The following is a 21,338-nucleotide window of genomic DNA, read 5'->3' on the forward strand; positions in this document are numbered from 1 at the left end:
CCCATCAGGCACTGACTGCCAAAGGCTGTAGTACATTGGCCATATTATGTACAGTCACTTGCATTGGTAGACTTTTAAGTTCTATAATGTTAAGGCTGCAGAGATCACAGGTTCGACTCAACAGAAGGCAGTCAGGGCATGATGGGAGTTGTAGTTTTGCAATGGCTAGAGAGCCACAGGTTGGGAAGTAGATAGTAGTAAATTGTCCATAATTACATTTCTCTATGTTGATAGAATTGTAGTTTCTGCAGAGATCACATGTGCTCTCTAACAGAAATACATATTGTTCCTTGCCATTACGCTTCAGATATCTCATCATATCTACTAAATCATAATTTCTTTATTATTTTACCGTCCCGGCTATACTCTTTGGGGCAACCATATCTTGGACATGCTCTTTTTGTTACAAATGTTTCCTAATAGTAAGCTATATACATGACTGGAAGTTGGTGGCTTATTACGGCCACGTGGCCATATTACGACCTGATCATGGGTCTGATGACGCAGATGAGGCTGTAATACATCTGTGTGAACTGGCCTTGTGCTCAGAATTTCCCTAGGCTTTGGTGTCACCATTGATTATTGATCGCGACTCTGAGTACTGCGTGTTTTGGTGGGATTACCTGTATGTCACTGCCTAAAATGTTCTCATGTGCTTACTGCGCTGCTGGCCAATATGTCACCAGGATTAGTAACGGGTGACTGTCCGTAACTCAGTAAGATTTCCATCTTATGCTGAGCGTCGTTTTATCCCCTGAAGAGGCCGCCTCCTCGTGTCATCCGTGGTATTATAATACCGTAACCAGACTGTAGTCAGCTGAATGAGCTTGACCATCTAATACCTCATCTTGACAGGCTGACCATTTACTAAACAGCCGCCATTCAGCTCTGAGGAATGACCTTCCCCTGAATGAGACTGCCTTCCCCTGATTCATTGTGACAGAAGATTATCGCCTAATGCCGAGACTTGCCTTTCATATTAAATGAGTCCGCCTTAAATCAGTCCTCCTTAAATGTTTACATTCCTATATATAGAAATGTCTTGTAAATCCTTGGCTTTTCTGATCTTGGCATACTGAGTCCAGGTTGGTAAATTATAGAAGAATAGAAAAAAAAGAGTGCCACTCTTGTCAATGGTTTGTGTCTGGTATTACAGATCAGTCCTATTTACTTAAAGGAATTTTTCTGGGTTGATAGCCTATCCCAAGGACGCTGACACCAGACACCCCTGCCGATCAGCCTTTGATATTTGTGAATATGGCTTCTGACCCCATTCTCTGCCACCAAGTCTGAATGGACAAGGCACGGTGTGGGTTGCGGGCACAAAGTAAAGGGCATCAGCTGCATCATATGATGTCCGCCTCGTCTAAAGGAATACGATGTGGAATGACTGAGTCACAGCCAGGCGCTAAATAACATTGATTTAAATCCGAGAAGGTTGATAGAGCTTTAAAGGGGTACTGCAGTGGGGGAAAAAATCTTTCAAACAAACTAGTGTCAGAAAGGGCCATAAATTTGTAATTTATTTCTATAAAAAGAATCTCCAGTCTTCCAGTACTTATCAGCTGCTGTATGTCCTGCATGAAATGCTGTATTCTTTTTTTATTCTGGAGAGAAGAAAAGGTTTTCTATGGGTATTTGCTACTGCTCTAGACAGTTCCTGTCATGGACAGAGGTGGCAGCAGAGAGCACTGTGTCAGACTGAAGGGGGGGGGGGCAACCTGATAGGATACCGGGAGTGATTCCAAGGAAGCAGAGATAGACTGACACTAGTGTATACAGGCTAGGTGGTATATATACAGTATATATATATATATATATATATATATATATATATATATATATATATATATATATATATATATATATGCTATAAACCAATGTATACATTAACCGACCAGATATGTGATTCACTCTGAATGTTTTCTCTCTTCCTACAGATTGTCTACTTCACGGCCACGTTCCCATATGTCGTCTTGCTTATCCTCCTCGTTCGTGGTGCCATGTTGCCAGGTGCTTCTGAAGGCATCATATACTACCTTAAACCTGACTGGTCTAAGCTTGGGTCTGCCCAGGTAAAAATAAAAAAGTACTAAGCTCTCTGGTTAATGCCCTTCCTATTACAGTCATCCATAGAATGGCGTCATCCCCCTCCTGACTCCCAGCTCTTATCCCATCCTCCGGGAGGAGGCTTCATCTTGGCATCTCCCAGCTGACGTCTTATTTCTTTGCTGAATCTCATCCTCTGTAGATTCCTAATTCATCTCATTAACTCTATTAGCAATCTGTGGTTAACGCCGAATGCTTTGGGTTTAATTTTTTACCCTGCAGCCATTAGCTGGCTCATTGAGCAGGAACGGATGTGGATCCATAGCTGTCTCCTGGGAGAGATCGGTTATTACAAAGTCTATGGGGCTAGGTATAATATAGACGCATTGTTGCATCTGTACTATGACCGCAAGTCCCAGCCTGACCCCAACTGGTTTCAGGTCATCGCATTTACAGCCAGGCCAGGACTTGCGACCACAATACGGACACAAACATGCAACCCCTTAGCACTCCTGACATAGAGCATTTCTTATGAGTTCTTAAGTTTTTTATACTTTTTTAGTACCCTGTTATTCCTCCTGGAAATTATTTGAATAAATTGACAACTGGGTGTTTCTATTTCCATATGCAGCTCTGCCCCCGCCAATCCTACATCTCCTTCCCCCTGACAGCTTTTCCGTCTATATATATGGAGGAGCACGTGACGGTGCACATCACTGTGCCCCCCCTCTTGTGTAGGGATGGACCGAAACAATAAGGCTGGGTTCACACTTCCATATAATGTATAGTGTCCCAATATCATGGCCACAAGTCCTGGTCTGATTGTAAACCTAATAACATGAACTAGTAGCTGTTAGTTTTGGTCATCAGACCCCTAAACGACCCAGGATTTGCAGCAATAATATAGACACAAAAATGCAAACATATTATGTTAGTGTGAATCTGGCCTTAGAGGAATGGTAACGCCCAGTTGTCCATTTATTAATACAGTTTTTGGAGGAATAACACAAATACAAGACAACAAAAGAGATCTATGGATAGAAGCTTCAGACCTTAGCATGATCATTTTATATTCAATTAAATATAAGCCCAAACACTAAGGGATACCCACATAGAGAAGAGTATGACTGCAGGGATAAAGGGGTTATCAAGGATTAGAAAAATATAGAGCCACTCTTGTCCTGTGTTTGTATGTGGTATTCAGGGACGGTGTCAGCACTGGGCTTACCTGGGCAAGTGCCGGGCCCATAGCGCCTCTAGAGGCCTAGAGAGAGAGAGGGGCCAGGTGCTGTAATGTTCAGCCCGCTCACTGTAGTTCAGAGTAAGCGGGCTGAACATCAGAAGAAAGAGGAGAAGCAGGACATGTGAGCATCCTGCACAGAGAGAGGACCTGATCACATGACCAGCAGGTCCTCAACCTTACAGTGTGGAAATCGGCCTGCTAGAGAGAGGGGACAAGACTGAGCTGTAAGTGCTGTGTGTATGTGTGTATGTCAGGCAGTCAGTGTCTGAGTGTGTCAGCCAGTAATGGCTGTGTCAGTGTCTGTGTCATTAAGTGTGTGTGTGTGTGTCAGTCAGTGTGTGTGTCAGTAATGTGTGTTTGTGTATGTTAGTGGTGTCTCGAATGATAGTGCATAGTGTGTGGATGATGGGTGCATAGTAGATGGATGGATGAGGGTCCTGCTGAGGCTCTGTTGCCCAAGGGCCTGTAAAAACCTGGAGCCGGCCCTGTTGATATTGCAGCTTATTTCCATTGAACTGTAATACCACACACAACCTGAGGACATGAGTGGAGCTGTTTTCTAATCCTTGATAACTCCTTTAAATGGGGCTATGCCGAAGTTCCCTACAGGGAAAGTCGCCAAGAACACTTTTGTGTAGGGATTAAGCAAGTCCCTTCAGTCTAATGAGATGGGATCCTAGTGACGTGCCATGACATGATAATCCGGGAACATGCCTTTCTACTCTCTATCATTCCTCTCATTGTCATCAGGTGTGGATTGATGCCGGGACACAGATCTTCTTCTCTTATGCCATAGGACTGGGAGCCCTTACAGCGCTGGGCAGCTATAATCGCTTTAACAATGACTGCTACAAGTAAGAAAGTAGAGCGTGTAAGAAAGATCTCACACATCCAGACAGTTCTAGCAAACACGTATCAGCCAATCAGATCGCATGTCCAACCTCCAGCCCAACCCTGACTATAAGTAACCTGGAATGTGATTGGTTGCTATGGACATCACTGACTAGCTGACTTCCATAGCAACTAAATATTCACATTTTAGTTCCCGCCACCACAGTGATCTATCGGCCCTTGTCACCTGACATGGAAGCCAGAAGGGGTTTTAGCCATACATAAATAACCTTAGGACCGTAGCGTACATTTTCCTGCTTGCCGTCAATGATGAAACCATTTATCCCCATCGTGTCCATCGTGCATGGATCATGGTGCCCCTTTTTCAAATGTTGTCCCCGTAAAGAGGTATTCCCATCGCAACTAACATGGTTATACTTTGTAGGGCTCATCAAGATAATTTTTTTGCAAAAACATTCATTTACCCCAGCCAGACCACTGCTTTTACAGCAGAGTGGTGGTTGGTAACCTTGACAACAAGCAGTCAACAAAGGAAGGAAAAGAGCAGCAGATCAGGTGAAGGAATTAATGTATACGCCAAAAATTAACGTGGCGAGCCCTATAAGATTAACTATATTAGTTGTGATGGGAATAACCCTTTAAGGACCAGACACTGTCTTATTCCTATTACACAACATCTATTCAAGCGAACAAAGGCTTCTATAGTAGCTGGTCACAGAGAACCCATCAGACCTGTACAGAAGACCCCTCAGTGACATCCTCATAAGCATACACTGTAGCTGACCTCCCCCTATAATGGGAAAAACACTTTCATTAGAGATTTATTCCACTCACATGTAAAGAAGGAGACTTCTTCCAGTCACTGACAGCATGCAGAGATATTGAAAATTAGGTTTCCAAGAACGAGAAGTAAGCCTTGGAACGTATGATCACTGTGGGACGGAAAATCATTGCTTCCCCTTGCGTCTCGGCTTGTTTATATGGCCAGGAATATGTTTTTCCATCTCCATAGGGCACCATTCATTCCCTGTATACTGTGTGGGTAGAAGATCAGCACATTGAGTACTGAACGAAAGGCGTAAAGCGTTTATCCTGTCCCCAGCCAAATGAATGGCATTTGTGACAGACACCCATCCACTTTCCCTCAGCCAGTCAGTAAACCCAACATTGTATTCAGAGGCCAAAGACCGGTCCAGATCATGTCCAGTCAGAGGTCTCTTCTATCACGCTGGCCTTACACAGTGCCCAGTGAGATCAGTGCAGTGACACTAAGGATCCTATTAGACAAAGAGAATTTTAACGATTAACGCAAACGAGATTGTTTATCTTTAACCTGAAACCGTTCACCATATTACACAGAACAATAGTCATCAGTTACCATCATAACTACAATTGTTTACTTCATCTGATCCCAGGAAAGGAAGGAATGATGTCGAATTACACTGAACGATTAGTAAACAATTGCGGTATTACAGCAAACGATTAACGATGAATTTGGTGTCAGTACCAAACGAACGATGAACGATTTCTCGTTGGTCGTTTGATCGCTGCCTGCATTTACACTAAACAATTATCGTTTAAATTCAAACAATATAACGATAATCTGCATGATAACTGTCCCTTAGGGTCAGAAGAACTCTTGAGGGTCCAAACATGGTATTTGAAATAATAAATTAGACATCCCCTTTAAGGAGGAACTTTTGTTGATCCCGATACAAGGATGAATACTTTTAATGTGTCGATAGAATGGTGTTCTGCGTGATTGACCATCAGTGGTGGCCTTCGAGAGTGTTGTATCATAGACGGTCCCTTCATGATGACTGGTCGCTTTAATGAAACGGGAGCAAACTTCTGACAGTAGGGTTATATAGTGTGATGGATGGCTGGACATAACAGCTGCTGAAAGGGGAGACCAGTGATCCGGGGGTCGAATGACATGACAGCTGCAGATGGATGGGCAGCTGTGTCCACGAGGGGTGAGCATGGTTGATGATCAGACCCCTCCTTCATTTCTGGAAGTCATTCTTAGCTCAACAACTGATGAGCCCCGCAGACTACAGACACCCTGTGTATTTCACTGATGTCATTGCCTTATGCTATATATAAGACAGTGACATAAATAAGTGAAATAAGATCCTACAGTACCGACTAATTCTTTTGTATGTATTAGGACAACCGCCATGTGATGTTATACAGTACTAGAAAGAGTAAACTGACGTTTCTGAACCTCAATACAAAATGTGTCTCCCATCTACCATGTACCATTTACAATGTAAGTGCCTGAGAGGGGCAGAGTCCATTGGATCTAGATGCAACTGCTACTTTGGTGTCTTGAGGTTTTTAGAACAAAAAATGTAACTGGGTTTTTTGGTTAGCCTTGGACACTGGTGACCTTTCAAGAAGATAGAAGGCCCCTGAGCCTGTTCTCCATTGGCTGTTTTCGGTTTAAAGGGGTTAATCAGCGCTACAAAAACATGGCCACTTTCTTCCAGAGACAGCCCCACTCTTGTCTCCAACTTGGGCGGGGTTTGGCTCGGCTCATTGAAGTGAATAGAGCTTAAAGTGACTGTACCAACAGGCCCAGGCTAAGGCACTGGAGGCGGGCCGATCCACCCTTAGTGGGAGGAAACCCTAGCCCCTCTATGATAGGGTTCCATTGATTGTAATGGAGTCACGACATGGAGGGGCTTGGGTTTCTTCCCACTGGGGGTGGGTCGGCCCGCCTCCAGTGCTTTAGCCTTGGCCTGGTGGTACTGTCACTTTAATTGCAAACCACACCTGAACTGGAGACAAGAGTCGTGTTGTCTCTGAAATAAAGTGGCCATGTTTTTGTAGCACTGGATAACCCCTTTAACACACCCATGAAGAATAGGTCAACCTGAGCTTGGGCCAAACTCTCGACTTCATTGTAGCCATTGTAGTTGGTGGACATTGTATATATATATATACACTTTTAAGTATATCAGTAGACTAGCTTTATTTTCTTCCCCTGACCATACTGGACTGTTCCAGTGACCATGTCATTTTACCCTCTCAGCAAAAGTCGTAGATAACATAAAATACGTATTGGGCCAACGGTGGGCATGGTAAGCAGTGGGAGCAGAGCAGCCTCATGTTGGGAGGATAAAATGACATGCTTGCTGGAGTGCTCCTCTAAATGAGAACTTATGGGAAAACCTTATCAGGTAAATGATGGTCCCATAAAGGGCTCACATAAGTCCCATAAACACTTGCAGATGCATGTGTTCTAACCGTCTATGTCTTTTTCCACAGAGATGCCTTTATCCTCGCACTAATAAACAGTGGGACCAGTTTCTTCGCTGGCTTTGTGGTCTTCTCCATTCTTGGCTTTATGGCGAATGAGCAGGGAGTAGACATTTCCAAAGTAGCTGAATCAGGTAAGTGTCTCCTACAGAGCAGTCTATCCGAGGTCTCCTGACTCCCAGTATGTTGGGTTATCCAGCACTACAAAAACATGGCCACTTTCCCCCTACTGTTGACTCCAGTTTGGGTGGGGTTTTGAAACTCAGTTCCATTTAAGTAAATGGAGCTTAATTGCAAACCACACCTGAACTGGAGACAACAGTAGGGGGAAAAGTGGCCATGTTTTTGTAGTGCTGGATAACCCCTTAACCCCCAGATGGACATCTGCTGGTCTTCTCTGCTTCTCTTGTGTACATGGATAGAAGAATTAAGCTTGCCTGGGGTCATTACATTTATAGCATGGTTGTTACTGCACATGGTCTTACGATGAATGTGTTCTCTATACTCAGGGCCTGGATTGGCATTTATTGCATATCCCCGGGCGGTGAGTCTGATGCCGGTGGCGCCTCTCTGGTCTGCTCTGTTCTTCTTTATGCTGCTTCTTCTTGGCTTGGACAGCCAGGTAAATATCCTTTTTTATCTTATGAATAATATGGATTGGCTTGTGGAAACATGACTTTGGGGTGGAGAGGACTGGCATATGTGGGTCTGTGGGGGTCATTGACATATGGGGTGTATGGGGAGGATTGGCATATGTGGGTGTATAGGGAGCACTGGCATATGTGGGTATATAGGGAGGACTGGCATATGTGGGTGTATGATAAGGATTTGCATATAGGGTCTATGGGGAGTATTGGCATTTGGGGGTGTATGTGTAGGACTGGCATATGTGGCCCTATTGGGAGGATTAAAATAAAGTATCTCTAATACTGTAATAGACATTATTAAAGGTAAACACAAAAAAGAGACAAGAATGGCTTGTCGGCCTTTATATTAAAACGGGTGACCACTTCAAACAATTTTGTTTATTAGAAGGGTTCCCTGATGATGAGCTGATCACGAGGTTCCCCATAGCCGGGTTCCCCAGTGTTCAGCTGTCATTTGTAGGAGAAACCAGTAACAAGTGTTGGATTTCCCTGCAGCTCCCCCGCAGGAGGAATGAAGCATTACACAGTTGTTATTGAAATCAGTTTGCTTTCATGTCAGGTCCTCTAGATTGGGACATGCTCTTTGTAGCTTATAAGTACTAGAATTTTCAAGACTTAGACCATACAGTATAAAAAAACTTCTGTATTATTACAGTTTGTAGGTGTGGAAGGATTCATTACCGCCATCCTGGACCTGCTTCCGGCCCGCTATTATTTCCGTTATCAGCGAGAGGTAGCTGTGGCCCTTTGCTGTGTGGTCATGTTCCTCATTGACCTCTCCATGCTGACGGAGGTATGATATATAAACAGCACACGTTTCTGTATATTATTAGATACTGTATAATATAATTTTTGCAGTCCACATCTCCTTTTTTTCTATTTATATCTAACTTGTTTTACTGAGAATCTTTTATGGAAAATACATAAAAAAGAGTCCTCTGCATTGTGTTATCTGAGCTCGGTATGAATACTAACATCAGTGCCGGGAAAGCAGAAAAGATTTCTTATCCAATGTTTTGAATGTCATCCGGTATTAGCATAGGATCGCAAAACAAAATTTAGAACAATAACCCCTTTGGTTGCTATGATATGACTTTGGCTGGAGCTATTATTTGCATTACCTACATATAAACAGGGCGTACCATGGAAGACTAAAAATATCAACAAGAATCGGCCTAAGGCCAAGTTGGGAGGGCCATAGTATGGCCATACTCGTAGCATGTGTATTCTGCTGAACCTATGGTGAATGGAAATCACAAGCTACGATGCCAAACAGAGTCCATAGATGGGTGTAGTGATGATTCCAGAAGAATGTTTATATGTAGTTATACAGTATAGCCCCTTAAAACGGTTATCCAGGATTAGAAAATACGTAGCTACTTTCTTGCAAAAACAGCGCCACCCCTGCTATTTTGAGAAGAAAGTGGCCATGTTTTTGAAGCTTGGATAACCCCTTTAAGACCAAATGGATTTAGAACTAAATGGCTATATGTGATCTAACATTCCACATGTGTGTTTGTCTTGCCAGGGTGGGATGTATGTTTTCCAACTATTTGACTATTACTCTGCTAGCGGAATGACCCTCCTGTGGCAGACTTTTTGGCAGTGTGTTGTCGTTGCCTGGGTTTATGGTAAGTCAGTGGGGAAACCTGCAAAATAAAGCGTGACTGAAATGTTACATTAGTTTACTTTTGCAAACTTCATAGACCATAGAGCTTGAAGCTCCTAGTCCATCTATGTGGTTGATGTTTACAACTTGGTCATTGAGTATTGACTCCTGGTCCATCTATGTGGTTGATGAGACTACAACCCATCGTGGTCATTGAGCAGAGACTCCTGGTCCATCTATGTGGTTGATGAGACTACAACCCATCGTGGTCATTGAGTATTGACTCCAGGTACATCTATGTGGTTGATGAGACTACAACCCATCGTGGTCATTGTGCAGAGACTCCTGGTCCATCTATGTGGTTGATGAGACTACAACCCATTGTGGTCATTGAGTATTGACTCCAAGTCCATCTATGTGGTTGATTAGACTACAACCCATCGTGGTCATTGAGTATTGACTCCTGGTCCATCTTTGTGGTTGTTGAGACTACAACCCATCGTGGTCATTGAGTATTGACTCCAGATCCATCTATGTGGTTGATTAGACTACAACCCATCATAGTTATTGTGTAGAGACTCCTGGTCCATCTATGTGGTTGATAAGACTAGAACTTATCATGGCCACTGGGTAAAGACTTCAGGTCCATCTATGTACAGTAGCTAATGAGACTAATAATTTATCACAGCCGCTAGGTAAAGACTCCTGGTCTACCTATGATCATTGGTTAAAGACATTGTTTAAAGCTTCTATCTAGGTGGCTGTAAGACATCAGCGTTGACTGATACCACAATCATGATCATTGGGTAGAGACATTATAAGTCACCAGTATTAGTAAATGGCTCATGGTAGATAGGGGCCACTGGGACCTTGGAGCTTCTCTGGCATAGAAAAGGCTGAAAGGACATGCTGGAGATTTTAGCTTACCAGCTCTCTGCCTGCATACTGTATGTATGCTCTGTATTTCCGATAGACTAAAAGACCAATTCTATTTACAGTGAATCCTACCCAGAATTCTCCAGTCACTTTGGAGGCAGATGCAGGAGCTGGAGCGTGAACGGCTGTTGGCTGTCATCCAGAGCATGCGCTCTGCACCAAATCTCTGTCTTAATATAGATCTGTCCTTGGGATTTGCTGAGCTACAAAGATGCCGCAGAGCATCTCCCAGACTGCTTTCCTAATGCCAGATTGGTCACACTTACAGCAGCATATGCACTGTACAGAGATAAGGCTCAACTATGTGTTGGCTGGCAGCCTTATAACTTGTATTACTTATATGAGTATAGATTAAAGGGATTCTCTAAGCATATAGAAATAAGGCTCAAATGACAGAGCTCTAAATATGCCAAAAGTTCCCAGAATTCTGTCCATTGAAGTTTTATTGCCACACTCGTAAGAGTAGGATGTTTGGTTACAAAGGTATGGATGAATGCTTACCAGGTCTAATGCAAAGCTGTTGTGGATAAATGTAGGCTCTACTATCACAACCACCACTATCATGATAACCACCATTACAGCCAGAATCATCATAACCATCACCATAACCAATATCAAAACCACTACCATTACAACCAACACTAAGAACAGCACCATCACAACCACCATCGAAACCTTAACTGTTACTAACACCACCATTACAACAAATATCAAAACACCATCAAAACCATCACTGTCATAACGACCATCAAAACCATTGCCTTACCAACCAACATCATGAACACCACCATCACAACTAACAACACAGCCAACATCAAAACCATAACTATTATTATTACCACCACCATTACAACCAACATCACAACCACCACTATTATAACCACACAATCACTACCATCATAATCACCACCATCATGACTAGCAACATTACAATCACCCCCACCATCATAACCTTCACCAAGGCAACCATCAAAGCCACTACCACCATTACAACCATTGTCAAAACTATAACCATCATAACTATGACCCTTACAACAATGTTAAAACTATAACCATCAGAACTACCACAATCAAAAATACTACCATCATAATCACCACTATTATAAGCACCAGCATTACTGTCACTACTATCATAATCACCACCAATACCAGCTTCAAAACCATTACCATCATAACCAGCACCATAACAACACAGATTCAACATCACAACCACCTTCAAAATCATGACTGCCACTATTACAACCGCCACTATCATAACTATGACCATCATGATCGCCACCATCACGACCACTACCATGTGTCTTATACACTGAATTGCTATAAAAAATAGTGGTCAAAAAGATAGATAAAATAATCTGCCAATGTTGACCTTTCCATTGATTTCATATCATCAGGTGCTGATAGATTCATGGATGACATTGCCCGTATGATTGGATACCGTCCCTTCCCTTGGATGAAATGGTGCTGGTCTTTCATCACGCCCTTCGTCTGCCTGGTAAGATGGCTTCCATAACAATTTGCTTAGAACCTTTGTATGTAATGGAAAGTTAAATATACTTATTTTAGGGATAGACCGCAAGTTGTTGGGTCTTGACCTGGTTATACCTTTAACTACAGTAAGCCTGTGGCTGCTGGGGTATGCTAGGAGTTGTAGTTTCACAACAGCTGGAGGGCCGCAGGCTGGAGACCACTGATCTATAATACCGCTAGAGACAGCTGCTTCATACTACTCACTCAGATCCTAAACAAAGAAGCCTGTCATATCCCCAGCTGTCCGCACATAGAACAGGCTGAGCAGCTTCCCGCAAAGTTGTCATAAAACATAAACTCATGACTTCTTCTTCATTAAACTAGATATTGTGTGCATCAAAAGTTGTAAAGTGATTCCTTTCTACTGCACAGGCCATATTTATCTTCAACCTGGTGAACTACAAGGCTCTGACGTACAACAAGACCTACACATACCCCTGGTGGGGTGAAGCAATTGGCTGGTGCTTTGCTATGTCATCAATGCTGTGTGTTCCCGTGACCTTCCTCTACAAAATTACATGTGCCAAGGGGTCGCTGAAAGAAGTAAGTGCAATGGCTGCTATGTGAACCATAGATATTTCTGGAATGGAGGTTGTTCACTGAGTTCAGGCTTGGGCTTATAATGGGCTGTAACCAGAGTAGGACCCATGAGGCCCAACATCATTTACAATGCGAGGAAAAAGGGCATGCACTTGTTGCTTCTACTGCAAATATTATTATGCTTCACTTTTATACATCTTTTTTTTTTTTTTTATTCGGGATAACCCCTTTAAGTTTTTATTTGAATCTGGCCTAAAAGATTCTTGCCTTTGTTTCATGGCAGAGTCTATGGGTGAATTTCTAAAATGAGCAGTCTAGCAATGGAACCGCGAAGTGTCGCTGTCACTTAAAGGGGTTATCCAGCGCTACAAAAACATGCCCACTTTTTCCCCTTACTGTTAGCGCTACAAAAACATGCCCACTTTTCCCCCTACTGTTGTCTCCAGTTCAGGTGCAGTTTGCAATTAAGCTCCATTTACTTTAATGGAACTGAGTTTCAAAACCCCACCCAAACTGGAGACAACAGTAGGGGGAAAGTGTTTTTGTAGCGCTGGATAACCCCTTTAAAAAAAAAAAAAATTCATTTGTCGAACGTTTTGATCAGATGGTGTTGTGGTTTGAAGACCCCCCACACACACACACACTCACTAAAACGAGCCTGAAGAAGCAATTGGATGAGCTGTTTGCTCTCCCTGTCTTGCAGCAGGAGACAGATTGTATAGAGTCTATAGAGAGTATTGAGCCAGGAGGAGAAGCATATATCCAGCTCATTCTAGTGAACTATTAGGATCTAAGAACCCCAACACCATGTGATCAAAGTTTTTGACATGTCTATGATGTAAAGAGTTTTTTTTTTTTTTAAGGGATAGTGACTTATACAGAATATTCAGTATTTCACATAATGTACTATAGTGGGAATACTGCTGTTTATCATCCTGGTCGTTTACTGGATGCGGTAAAATACTTCTTGGTTTCTGTATTTGAGGGATAAGGTCTAGAGATGAGTGCAACTTGAGCATGTTCGAGGCTGATCTTTTGGATCTGAATATTTGGATACCCGTGGCTGAGGAAGTTGGATGCAGCCCTAGGGAAAACATGTATACAGCCATAGGCTGTATCCATGTTTTCCCGGACTCCCTAGGGCTGCATCCAACCACCGGTAGTCTAATGCACAATGATCGGACTCAAGCCTGCTTGAGTTGCGCTCATCTCTAATAAGGTCACGTGAGCAAGGCCTAGGACAAGGCCAATTTTCACCCCCAAAAAGTCTCTAGTCAACCATTTATCTTATTCCTACCTTATATAAAACATAAAACTGCATTGTCCGGCAATAATCTCGCTCAGATCACCCATTAAAGTTGCGATAATCTTCAAGAAGAAGCGTCAATGTATCTAATGACTCTGTTGTTGATCTTCATTGACAGCGTTGGCATCGTCTGACTGAACCCATCTGGGGAGCTCATCATTTAGAGTACATGGCACCTGATCCAGATGTCAAGAGCTTGACCAGCTTGAGCCCTGTGTCGGATAACAAGGTCATCATCTTCGAGAGTGTTATGTGAAGTGAGCGTCTACCACCTGCGATCCTTTGAGGTTTTTACTCCCGTCCTGATCTCCAATTCCCATCGATGACCCTCAATGACCCAGAAAGAAAAAAGTCCAACTCCCAATACAAACATCTCCACCAAATTCCGAATCATCAAGCTGTGATATGGTTGTCCAAGAGGTGTTGGTGGTGGAGGAGGAAATGTGAAGAATTAGTTCTACATCTAGATATTATCCGTAAATACACAATGAACTTCTGTTATTGTCATCCCACCATAGAATACCAGCAATGGTTTGGCTTTGAAGTAGGGAGCATGAGGTGGCTAAAAATTGCACAGGTTGTTGAGATCTTCCAAATCGGGGAAGATGTCATCCAAGTGGCTACCTTTTCTGACCAGTAGGCTACCAGTCTGCTAGATCCCTGGACATCTTCTAACTACTCTGTCTAATGGTAGATAGCAGTACCCCACAATGTATCAGTGGAGAATCTCACCAACCTGGACTAACACCTTCTGCTCGAGACCTTAATAAGTCTAAGAACCTAAACAGAATATTTACGCCAAAGACCACATATCATTGAGTAATGCCAGATACACAATTTAGGGACTTCTGTCCAATGCTTTTGGGATATGAAAATAAATCCCGTCTTCCTTTACTACCAGGAACACTCATCCCGAAATATCCTGTAAGATAAATATCATAAGCACCCATAATGCACGGTGGTGTGGCGCTTGCCAATGTAAATAATACTGGTGTTTGGAAGGATTGCTGTGACTGCTTGGTGCCAGCAATCAACACGATGGCGAGCTGACAGGATTAACCCTATCCGCATTACATCCATGCATGCACCCTCTGAAGGAAAGGTGGCCTGGTCGTCACTGCAGATGGCGGCGAAAGCTATATTTGCACTTTTTCTTTTTTTATCAGTATAGTTGTACATGCACGATGCGTGTGCAGGTGACCCCCGGGGATGCCACCGGTATTAACAGATGTGTAAAAACACTAAATCGCTGCTCAGTATAGTATCCGTCCCTGCTAGAAGGGGAGACCTCTGCTGCTATAGGCACTGCTGTGGCCCATGTCCATTTTGTGCCTCTAGAAACAGTGAAATCTATGCATCAACCAATGCAATCATCATGAAGCACACACATATATATATATCTTTTAACTTAGGGAGTGTTGAAGCAATGTGGGCCAAAAACTGCATCAAAGACCCGATGGGTCTGAACGGGAACATAGACTGAAAACTTAATACATCCCATTAACACAAACCCACATTTCTTCTTTACATGTCCCATTGTGAAAATATAGTTAAATGGACACTGTCACTTGAAAAAAAAACTTTTGACACGTCATACGCTCTTTGTTACGTCAACGAAACTCCTAGTGTAAGACTATAGGAAGGTTTCAGGTAGTCTTCACCTAGACCCTGAACTGGTCAAAACTTTAATCTCACGTCTCTATGACATGTCAAAGGGTTTTTTTATTAAATTGATAGGGTCACTTTAAGCTATTTAGTCTATTATTTTCCTGACAGTCTGTGGATGGGGAATGGGCAGAGTTGTACTAATATGTATTACAGTAGGTGGTTCTGTGGCATTTTGGGGTCCTCTTAGGCAGTGGTGTAATATGAGGTTCCTGGACCCCAGTGCAAAACTGTATGAGGGCCCCCGCTGACCATAAGCCATTTAAAGGGCTAGTATCTTCTTAAATGGCAGAAGGGCTTTTGGGGTCTCATGGTCCCTACTGTGACAACTAACTTTGCACTCTCTTTAGTCACACTTATGCTCTTCAAATAGGGATGGGGAACCTTCGACCCTCCAGCTGTTGCAAAACTACAATTCCCATGATGCCCAGACAGTCAAAGTTTTAGAACAGGAGCAAGGCTTTGGGTATGTTAGAAAAGCTATTGTTACCGTATGGTGTGATGCATCATGGGAAATCTCTTAAAACTAAAATATCCTCATAAATACTTGAATGATACAATTAAATCTGATATTTACAGATTAAAAACACAATACTGCTCCTAAAAATTAGCGATTATCGGACTGGAATTATATATGCTTCCCATCCCAGCATCCTTAGCAGCAGATTTAGTAGCTTTCTTAAAAAATAAAAATAAAAAAAAAAGCAAATTTCTAATTTTGTTATAAATATTTTTGTGCCGCAAAAAAATAATTATTTTTTTGGTGATTAAACATGTACAGAGATAATGTTTTTATGAAGAAAGTGTGAAAAGCGCTATATTTTGTGACTTTGTGAAAAGAGAGAGAGAATACTGATAAAGTTTTTTTATGGATTTTTTGGCAGCGGTGGTGATTCCGAGCTGCGTCTCAGCCGTGAGAATGTAAAAGGGAGATTAGGTATTTAGTGGCGGTAAAGTCGTCCCTGTCAGCAATGCAAGTCACTTTTACATAGAATTCAGTAGGCCTCAATCGTTGCCAATAGCAACCGATGAAAGCTCAGTTTCAATTTTCTGGAAAAATGAAAGCTAAGCTGTGATTGGCTGCTGTTGGTCACAAGGTCAGATTGTCCTCTAGTTCATAGGCTAGATAGCAACCAATAAAATTACAGCTACTTATGCTGGTTAAGAAATGAAAGCTGGATTTAGTTTGGTTGCTATGGGAAACAGCTTTTGTGTCTTTCATCACCAATCAGAATCCAGCTCTTATTTTGGAAATGAAAACAAGCATCTGATTGGCTGCCTTGAGGAAATGGATGAAATAAACTTTATTAGCAAATTCTAACAAAGCCACAAAGGGAGACTACATTTATTATCACAGTGTTTTAAAGAGAGATTTAATTTGATTAAAAAAAAAAAAAAAGATACAAATATTATCAATGAGAATGTGAACTTAAAATTTCATTTCTTTGTCATACATTTCATTTTATTCATTTTTAAAAAATCACTTTTTATTGACTTTTAGTCATAATAAGACTATGTTCACATACCATTTTTTGACTCGTAATGTTACGGCGCAAAAAAATAGCTGTTATGCGACCCCCCCCCCTCCCCACACACACACACAAAAAAGTCTGGATTTTTTGTTGGCCATTTTTGAGACCATTTTTGAGCCCTTTTTGCACAATTTTTTTCAGTTTTTTGGGCTGTGGCAAAAACTATAACCAAGAAAATGATTGTTTATGATTAGGCCCCCCCTAAAAAAAAAAGTGCCAAAATATGATAGAGTGTGTGAACAAACCGCTGTTTCCCATTGGATTTTATTAACTCTAAAGGGAAAATATAATTTTGCCAATTTTTCAAGTTGTAAAATTAGCGTTTTACTGCCTCACACAAACGTGGGAACATAGCGAAAAAATCCTTCTTCAATTTTTGCCTGGTTCTCTTCCTTTATATGAGATTAGCTAACATGGCTGTTTTCTTTCAAAAACAGTGCCCCACCTGTCCATGGGTTGTGTCTGTATCACAACTCCACAACTGGTACAGAAACAATTCCCTGTGTTTTTCTAATCACATCCAAACCCTTTAAATCTCATCCTCAAGTAGATTCACCAATAGTAACCTCCTACATACCCTATAGGGGACTCGCTTTGCGTCACTGCTGTGAATAAATGGCCAAGTCTTCATAAACATTGGTCAGGTTAAATACATAGGATCTCCTAAACCGAAAATGAAATATTTTAAGCTTTTTCTAGCTGTGCCAACACATTTCAGGGTATCCATAGAACTGAATGTTTAGGTAGACGGTGTAATAATAATAAGTGTTTAGAAGGAATGTGCAGACTAAGGGAGTCTTGGGAAGCCTTCTTACGACGTTCCTTGGGTAATGATTGCTATAGGTGATGTTGACTTAGGGATTGGTTAATCTTTTTATTGATCTATTTTGTGAACATTTTTTTTATTACCTGAAGTCTATCGTATTGTAGTTCATGAATAACTCGGTATTATTTCAGCTTTAACATTTTATGGCAACTACCTCTCACTGGAGGGTTGGCTGTGAAAGCTACGGTCACTTCTCAGGGTTCTCCTAAAATGACAAGTCCTATCCACTAAGGTGATTCATTGACAAGGTTTCTATGACGGTCATTAAAGGGGTTGTATGTTGTAAGAAAAAACATGACTGCTCTCTTCCCAAAACGGCACCACTCCTTAACCCCTAGGTAACATATTCCGTACATGTACACTGTGCTTTTGCTATTATACTACGATAGCAGGTCTATAGACAACTGAGGTGTTAACTGCTATCAAAAGTCAATGGCCAACATCAGCGATGATGCTAATGTCAGACATTTAACCCCTTATATGCTAAGATCAGCAGCTAACACAACATTTAAAAGGATCAGTGACAAGAGCAGCGCCTGACAACTGTCCAGTTAGTATTCCAAGAATGTGACTCTGTGGCGCTAGTAGATAACCATAGCAGCCAGAGGCCTTCAAAAGGTCTCCATGCCTGCCATAGTTAGATCGCACAGGCTGTACTAGCAGAGCACCTATCTGACTGATCAAAGCATTGCCATGATCAGTATAAGCAATCTAATGATTTCCAGAGAGAGACTTGTGCAAAAAATAAATATGTATATAGATCATAAGGATCTAGTTTACATACATTGCAGTTGGCCCTGCAAAAAACTAGCCCTGGCGCTGTAGATTGCTCAGTGTCTTGGGACTGAATACCACCTATAGGTAGGAGTGGTGCTGTTTTTGAAAGGAAGCTGCCATTTTTTTCATCTTGTAGAGCCCTTTTAAGGCACCCCTTTCCTAAGATCTTAGTTAAAGAGGTTGGTTAGTCCTGTTTGGGATCCCTAGTCCTAGTCTGTAGCCTAAAAACCAATATGGAGTTTTGTGGGTCACAGAGAACCTATCATGTCCAAAATAGAAGTTGGCTTTGCTGAGATTTTAGGAAAAACTGCAGAAAGTTCCCTTTACCCGTCATGTCTAGTTCCTGAACATATGATCCTATACCCAAGGAGCTCTATTCTTATGGTGTCGCCATGTTCTTAATTCTCTTTGCACCTTGTATATTACTGTAAATATTACTTGTGTTGAATTTGATTCTTGGAAATCCATTTTGTCTGTAATTTTTTAATTTCTCGAGTTCACCCTCTACCTATCTTACGCCCAAGCATCGGACACTTTAGTCTTTGTACATTTGTTTCATTCACCAGCAACACATGGAACAAGCCAGATAAGACTGAATTGTAGAAGTGAAGCTATTGCACATCCTTGGAGTCTCCACAACACATGGACACAATTAATGGGAAGTTTTTCTTTCATTGCGTCCACATTAGTATTGTGAACTTTTTGGGTTTTGGGGACTTTTAGGAATGTCGGCTTGGTGTCAAGGCCTCCATGTTTACTGTGTAATGCTGGAAAGTAGATGGGTTCAAAAGAGTTTGGTGGCAAAGTTTGGGCAGGTTCATGCCCATAGGTCTCTATGAGTAACTATTTTTGGTGTATTTTCCCTTACCTGTAGTGATACTGTAGTGATAGAATAATTCTAGTTTTTTGGATGTGTGATTGTTAGCCATGGCACCATGCTATCCATTGATTGATGTTGCTTATGTTGGGGCTAAATGGACTGTTGAAGGGTCCAAGAAGTTACCAAGCTTCTTCTACAATATGGTGAGAAAACTCAAGGGGATCAGGGCAATTCTTTAAAAGATCCAGTTCTAGTATCGAGTTTAAGGAACATCTACAGTGCAAGTCAAGAATGAGCAACATGGCAGCCAAACGTTATTCTGATTAGTTCAGGGCTAAGTTAAGTAGAGCTCCCTAAACTGGAGCAAACCATTGTTACTGGATCATCTATTGGATGATCAATGGGTCCTGTGTCTTTCTGATCCAGTCATTACATGACAATGTATCAGAGTTATTGTTGACCTTAGTCTAACCAATCTTGCCTGCCCGTTGACTGGTTGCTACATATTTGCACTGTTAGTAATGTGACCCCTGGGGCAACTCAACCAAATGCTACTTCGTATAAAGGTCTTACTGATAATATTCACATTTTTTTCCACGTTTTGACAGATCCAGACATTTCACATAGTATATCTATCAGTATTTTAGTCATTGTCAACCTGAACGGTACACATACTAAGTAATAAGACGTCTTAAAGGAAAAAAGGCCACTTTAATATAGTTCTAGGCTGGGGTCAAGTGGTAGAGCTGAAGAGCCATATAATGCAGACTTCTGCTGCTAACTAGGGATGAGCGTTGGGGTTGGGGTTCGAGTCGATCTGAACCCGAACATTTGGCATTTGATTAGCTGGGGCTGCTGAACTTGGATAAAGCTCTAAGGTTGTCTGGAAAACATGAATACAGCCAATGACTATATCCATGATTACCACATAGCCTTAGGGCTTTATCCAACTTCAGCAGCCACCGCTAATCAAATGACGAAAGTTCAGGTTTGGATCGACTCGAGCATGCTCCAGGTTTGCTCATCTCTACTGCTAACCAATGATCTATAAAGTATTTTGATCCTGGAATATCTCTTTATCTCTATATTTTCATTATGAATGTTATCTGTAGCCCCTTTATAAAAAGTACCTATCGATATGGTGTGGTGGTCCTCAAACTGTACAACCCAAGCCTACAGAGATAAAGTGTAGCCCATAGAATAGATAGAGTCTTGTCTTTGTTAATAAAATCCTTGTGTTCTGTGATTTTTCATCAGTCTCCATTTAGAGTATAGGCTTCCATTCAGATAGTTGTTAAGAAATAATATGGTGATCTTGTTTCTCAGCTGAGGCCTAGTTTTAGTTAGCTCTGCTAAGCCATACAGCCATATCGCCCATGAATATACATATGTGGGTTGTAAGGTGCCTTAGACCGTAGTACTTAGTAAACATGACCCTAATTGTGTAGTTAGCTGCCCTATACTTGTACTTGCTGTCATAGACAGACAGGTCAGACGCCGCCCCTCTGAGCCAGTTACTGTAATGTTCTCATTGGACACCCCAGTGAAGAACATTATCTCAGTCTTCCTGTAGGAGCTTTATAACATACCTCTGTAATATATTGCAAGGAGCTCCATGCTTTTGCACTGTGATTGTCGGCTAAGTGTATTCACTGAATATGGCAATAATAATATTAAAATATGTGATTTTTTTGAAAAAAAAAAGTGTTTTGTGTTTTTTGTGGTCAACGTTTAAGGGGCTG

At 41.8% G+C, this 21,338-nt stretch overlaps 1 protein-coding gene across 1 annotated transcript in view; it reads left to right on the forward strand.

The window, feature by feature from the left end:
• The window catches only part of SLC6A8 (solute carrier family 6 member 8), a 47,792-nt gene extending 26,492 nt beyond the window's left edge, over positions 1-21,300 (forward strand). The window contains exons 5-13 of the mRNA XM_069985922.1: positions 1,941-2,075; positions 4,043-4,146; positions 7,418-7,542; positions 7,918-8,030; positions 8,711-8,848; positions 9,584-9,686; positions 11,995-12,095; positions 12,503-12,673; positions 14,095-21,300. Coding sequence (XP_069842023.1) covers positions 1,941-2,075; positions 4,043-4,146; positions 7,418-7,542; positions 7,918-8,030; positions 8,711-8,848; positions 9,584-9,686; positions 11,995-12,095; positions 12,503-12,673; positions 14,095-14,232 — 1,128 coding nt within the window. The 3' untranslated portion in view covers positions 14,233-21,300. The remainder of the gene's footprint in view (positions 1-1,940; positions 2,076-4,042; positions 4,147-7,417; positions 7,543-7,917; positions 8,031-8,710; positions 8,849-9,583; positions 9,687-11,994; positions 12,096-12,502; positions 12,674-14,094) is intronic.
• The last annotated feature ends 38 nt before the right edge of the window (positions 21,301-21,338 follow it).

This window comes from Dendropsophus ebraccatus, chromosome 10, assembly GCF_027789765.1.
Source record: "Dendropsophus ebraccatus isolate aDenEbr1 chromosome 10, aDenEbr1.pat, whole genome shotgun sequence".
Classification (NCBI taxonomy): Eukaryota; Metazoa; Chordata; class Amphibia; order Anura; family Hylidae; genus Dendropsophus; species Dendropsophus ebraccatus.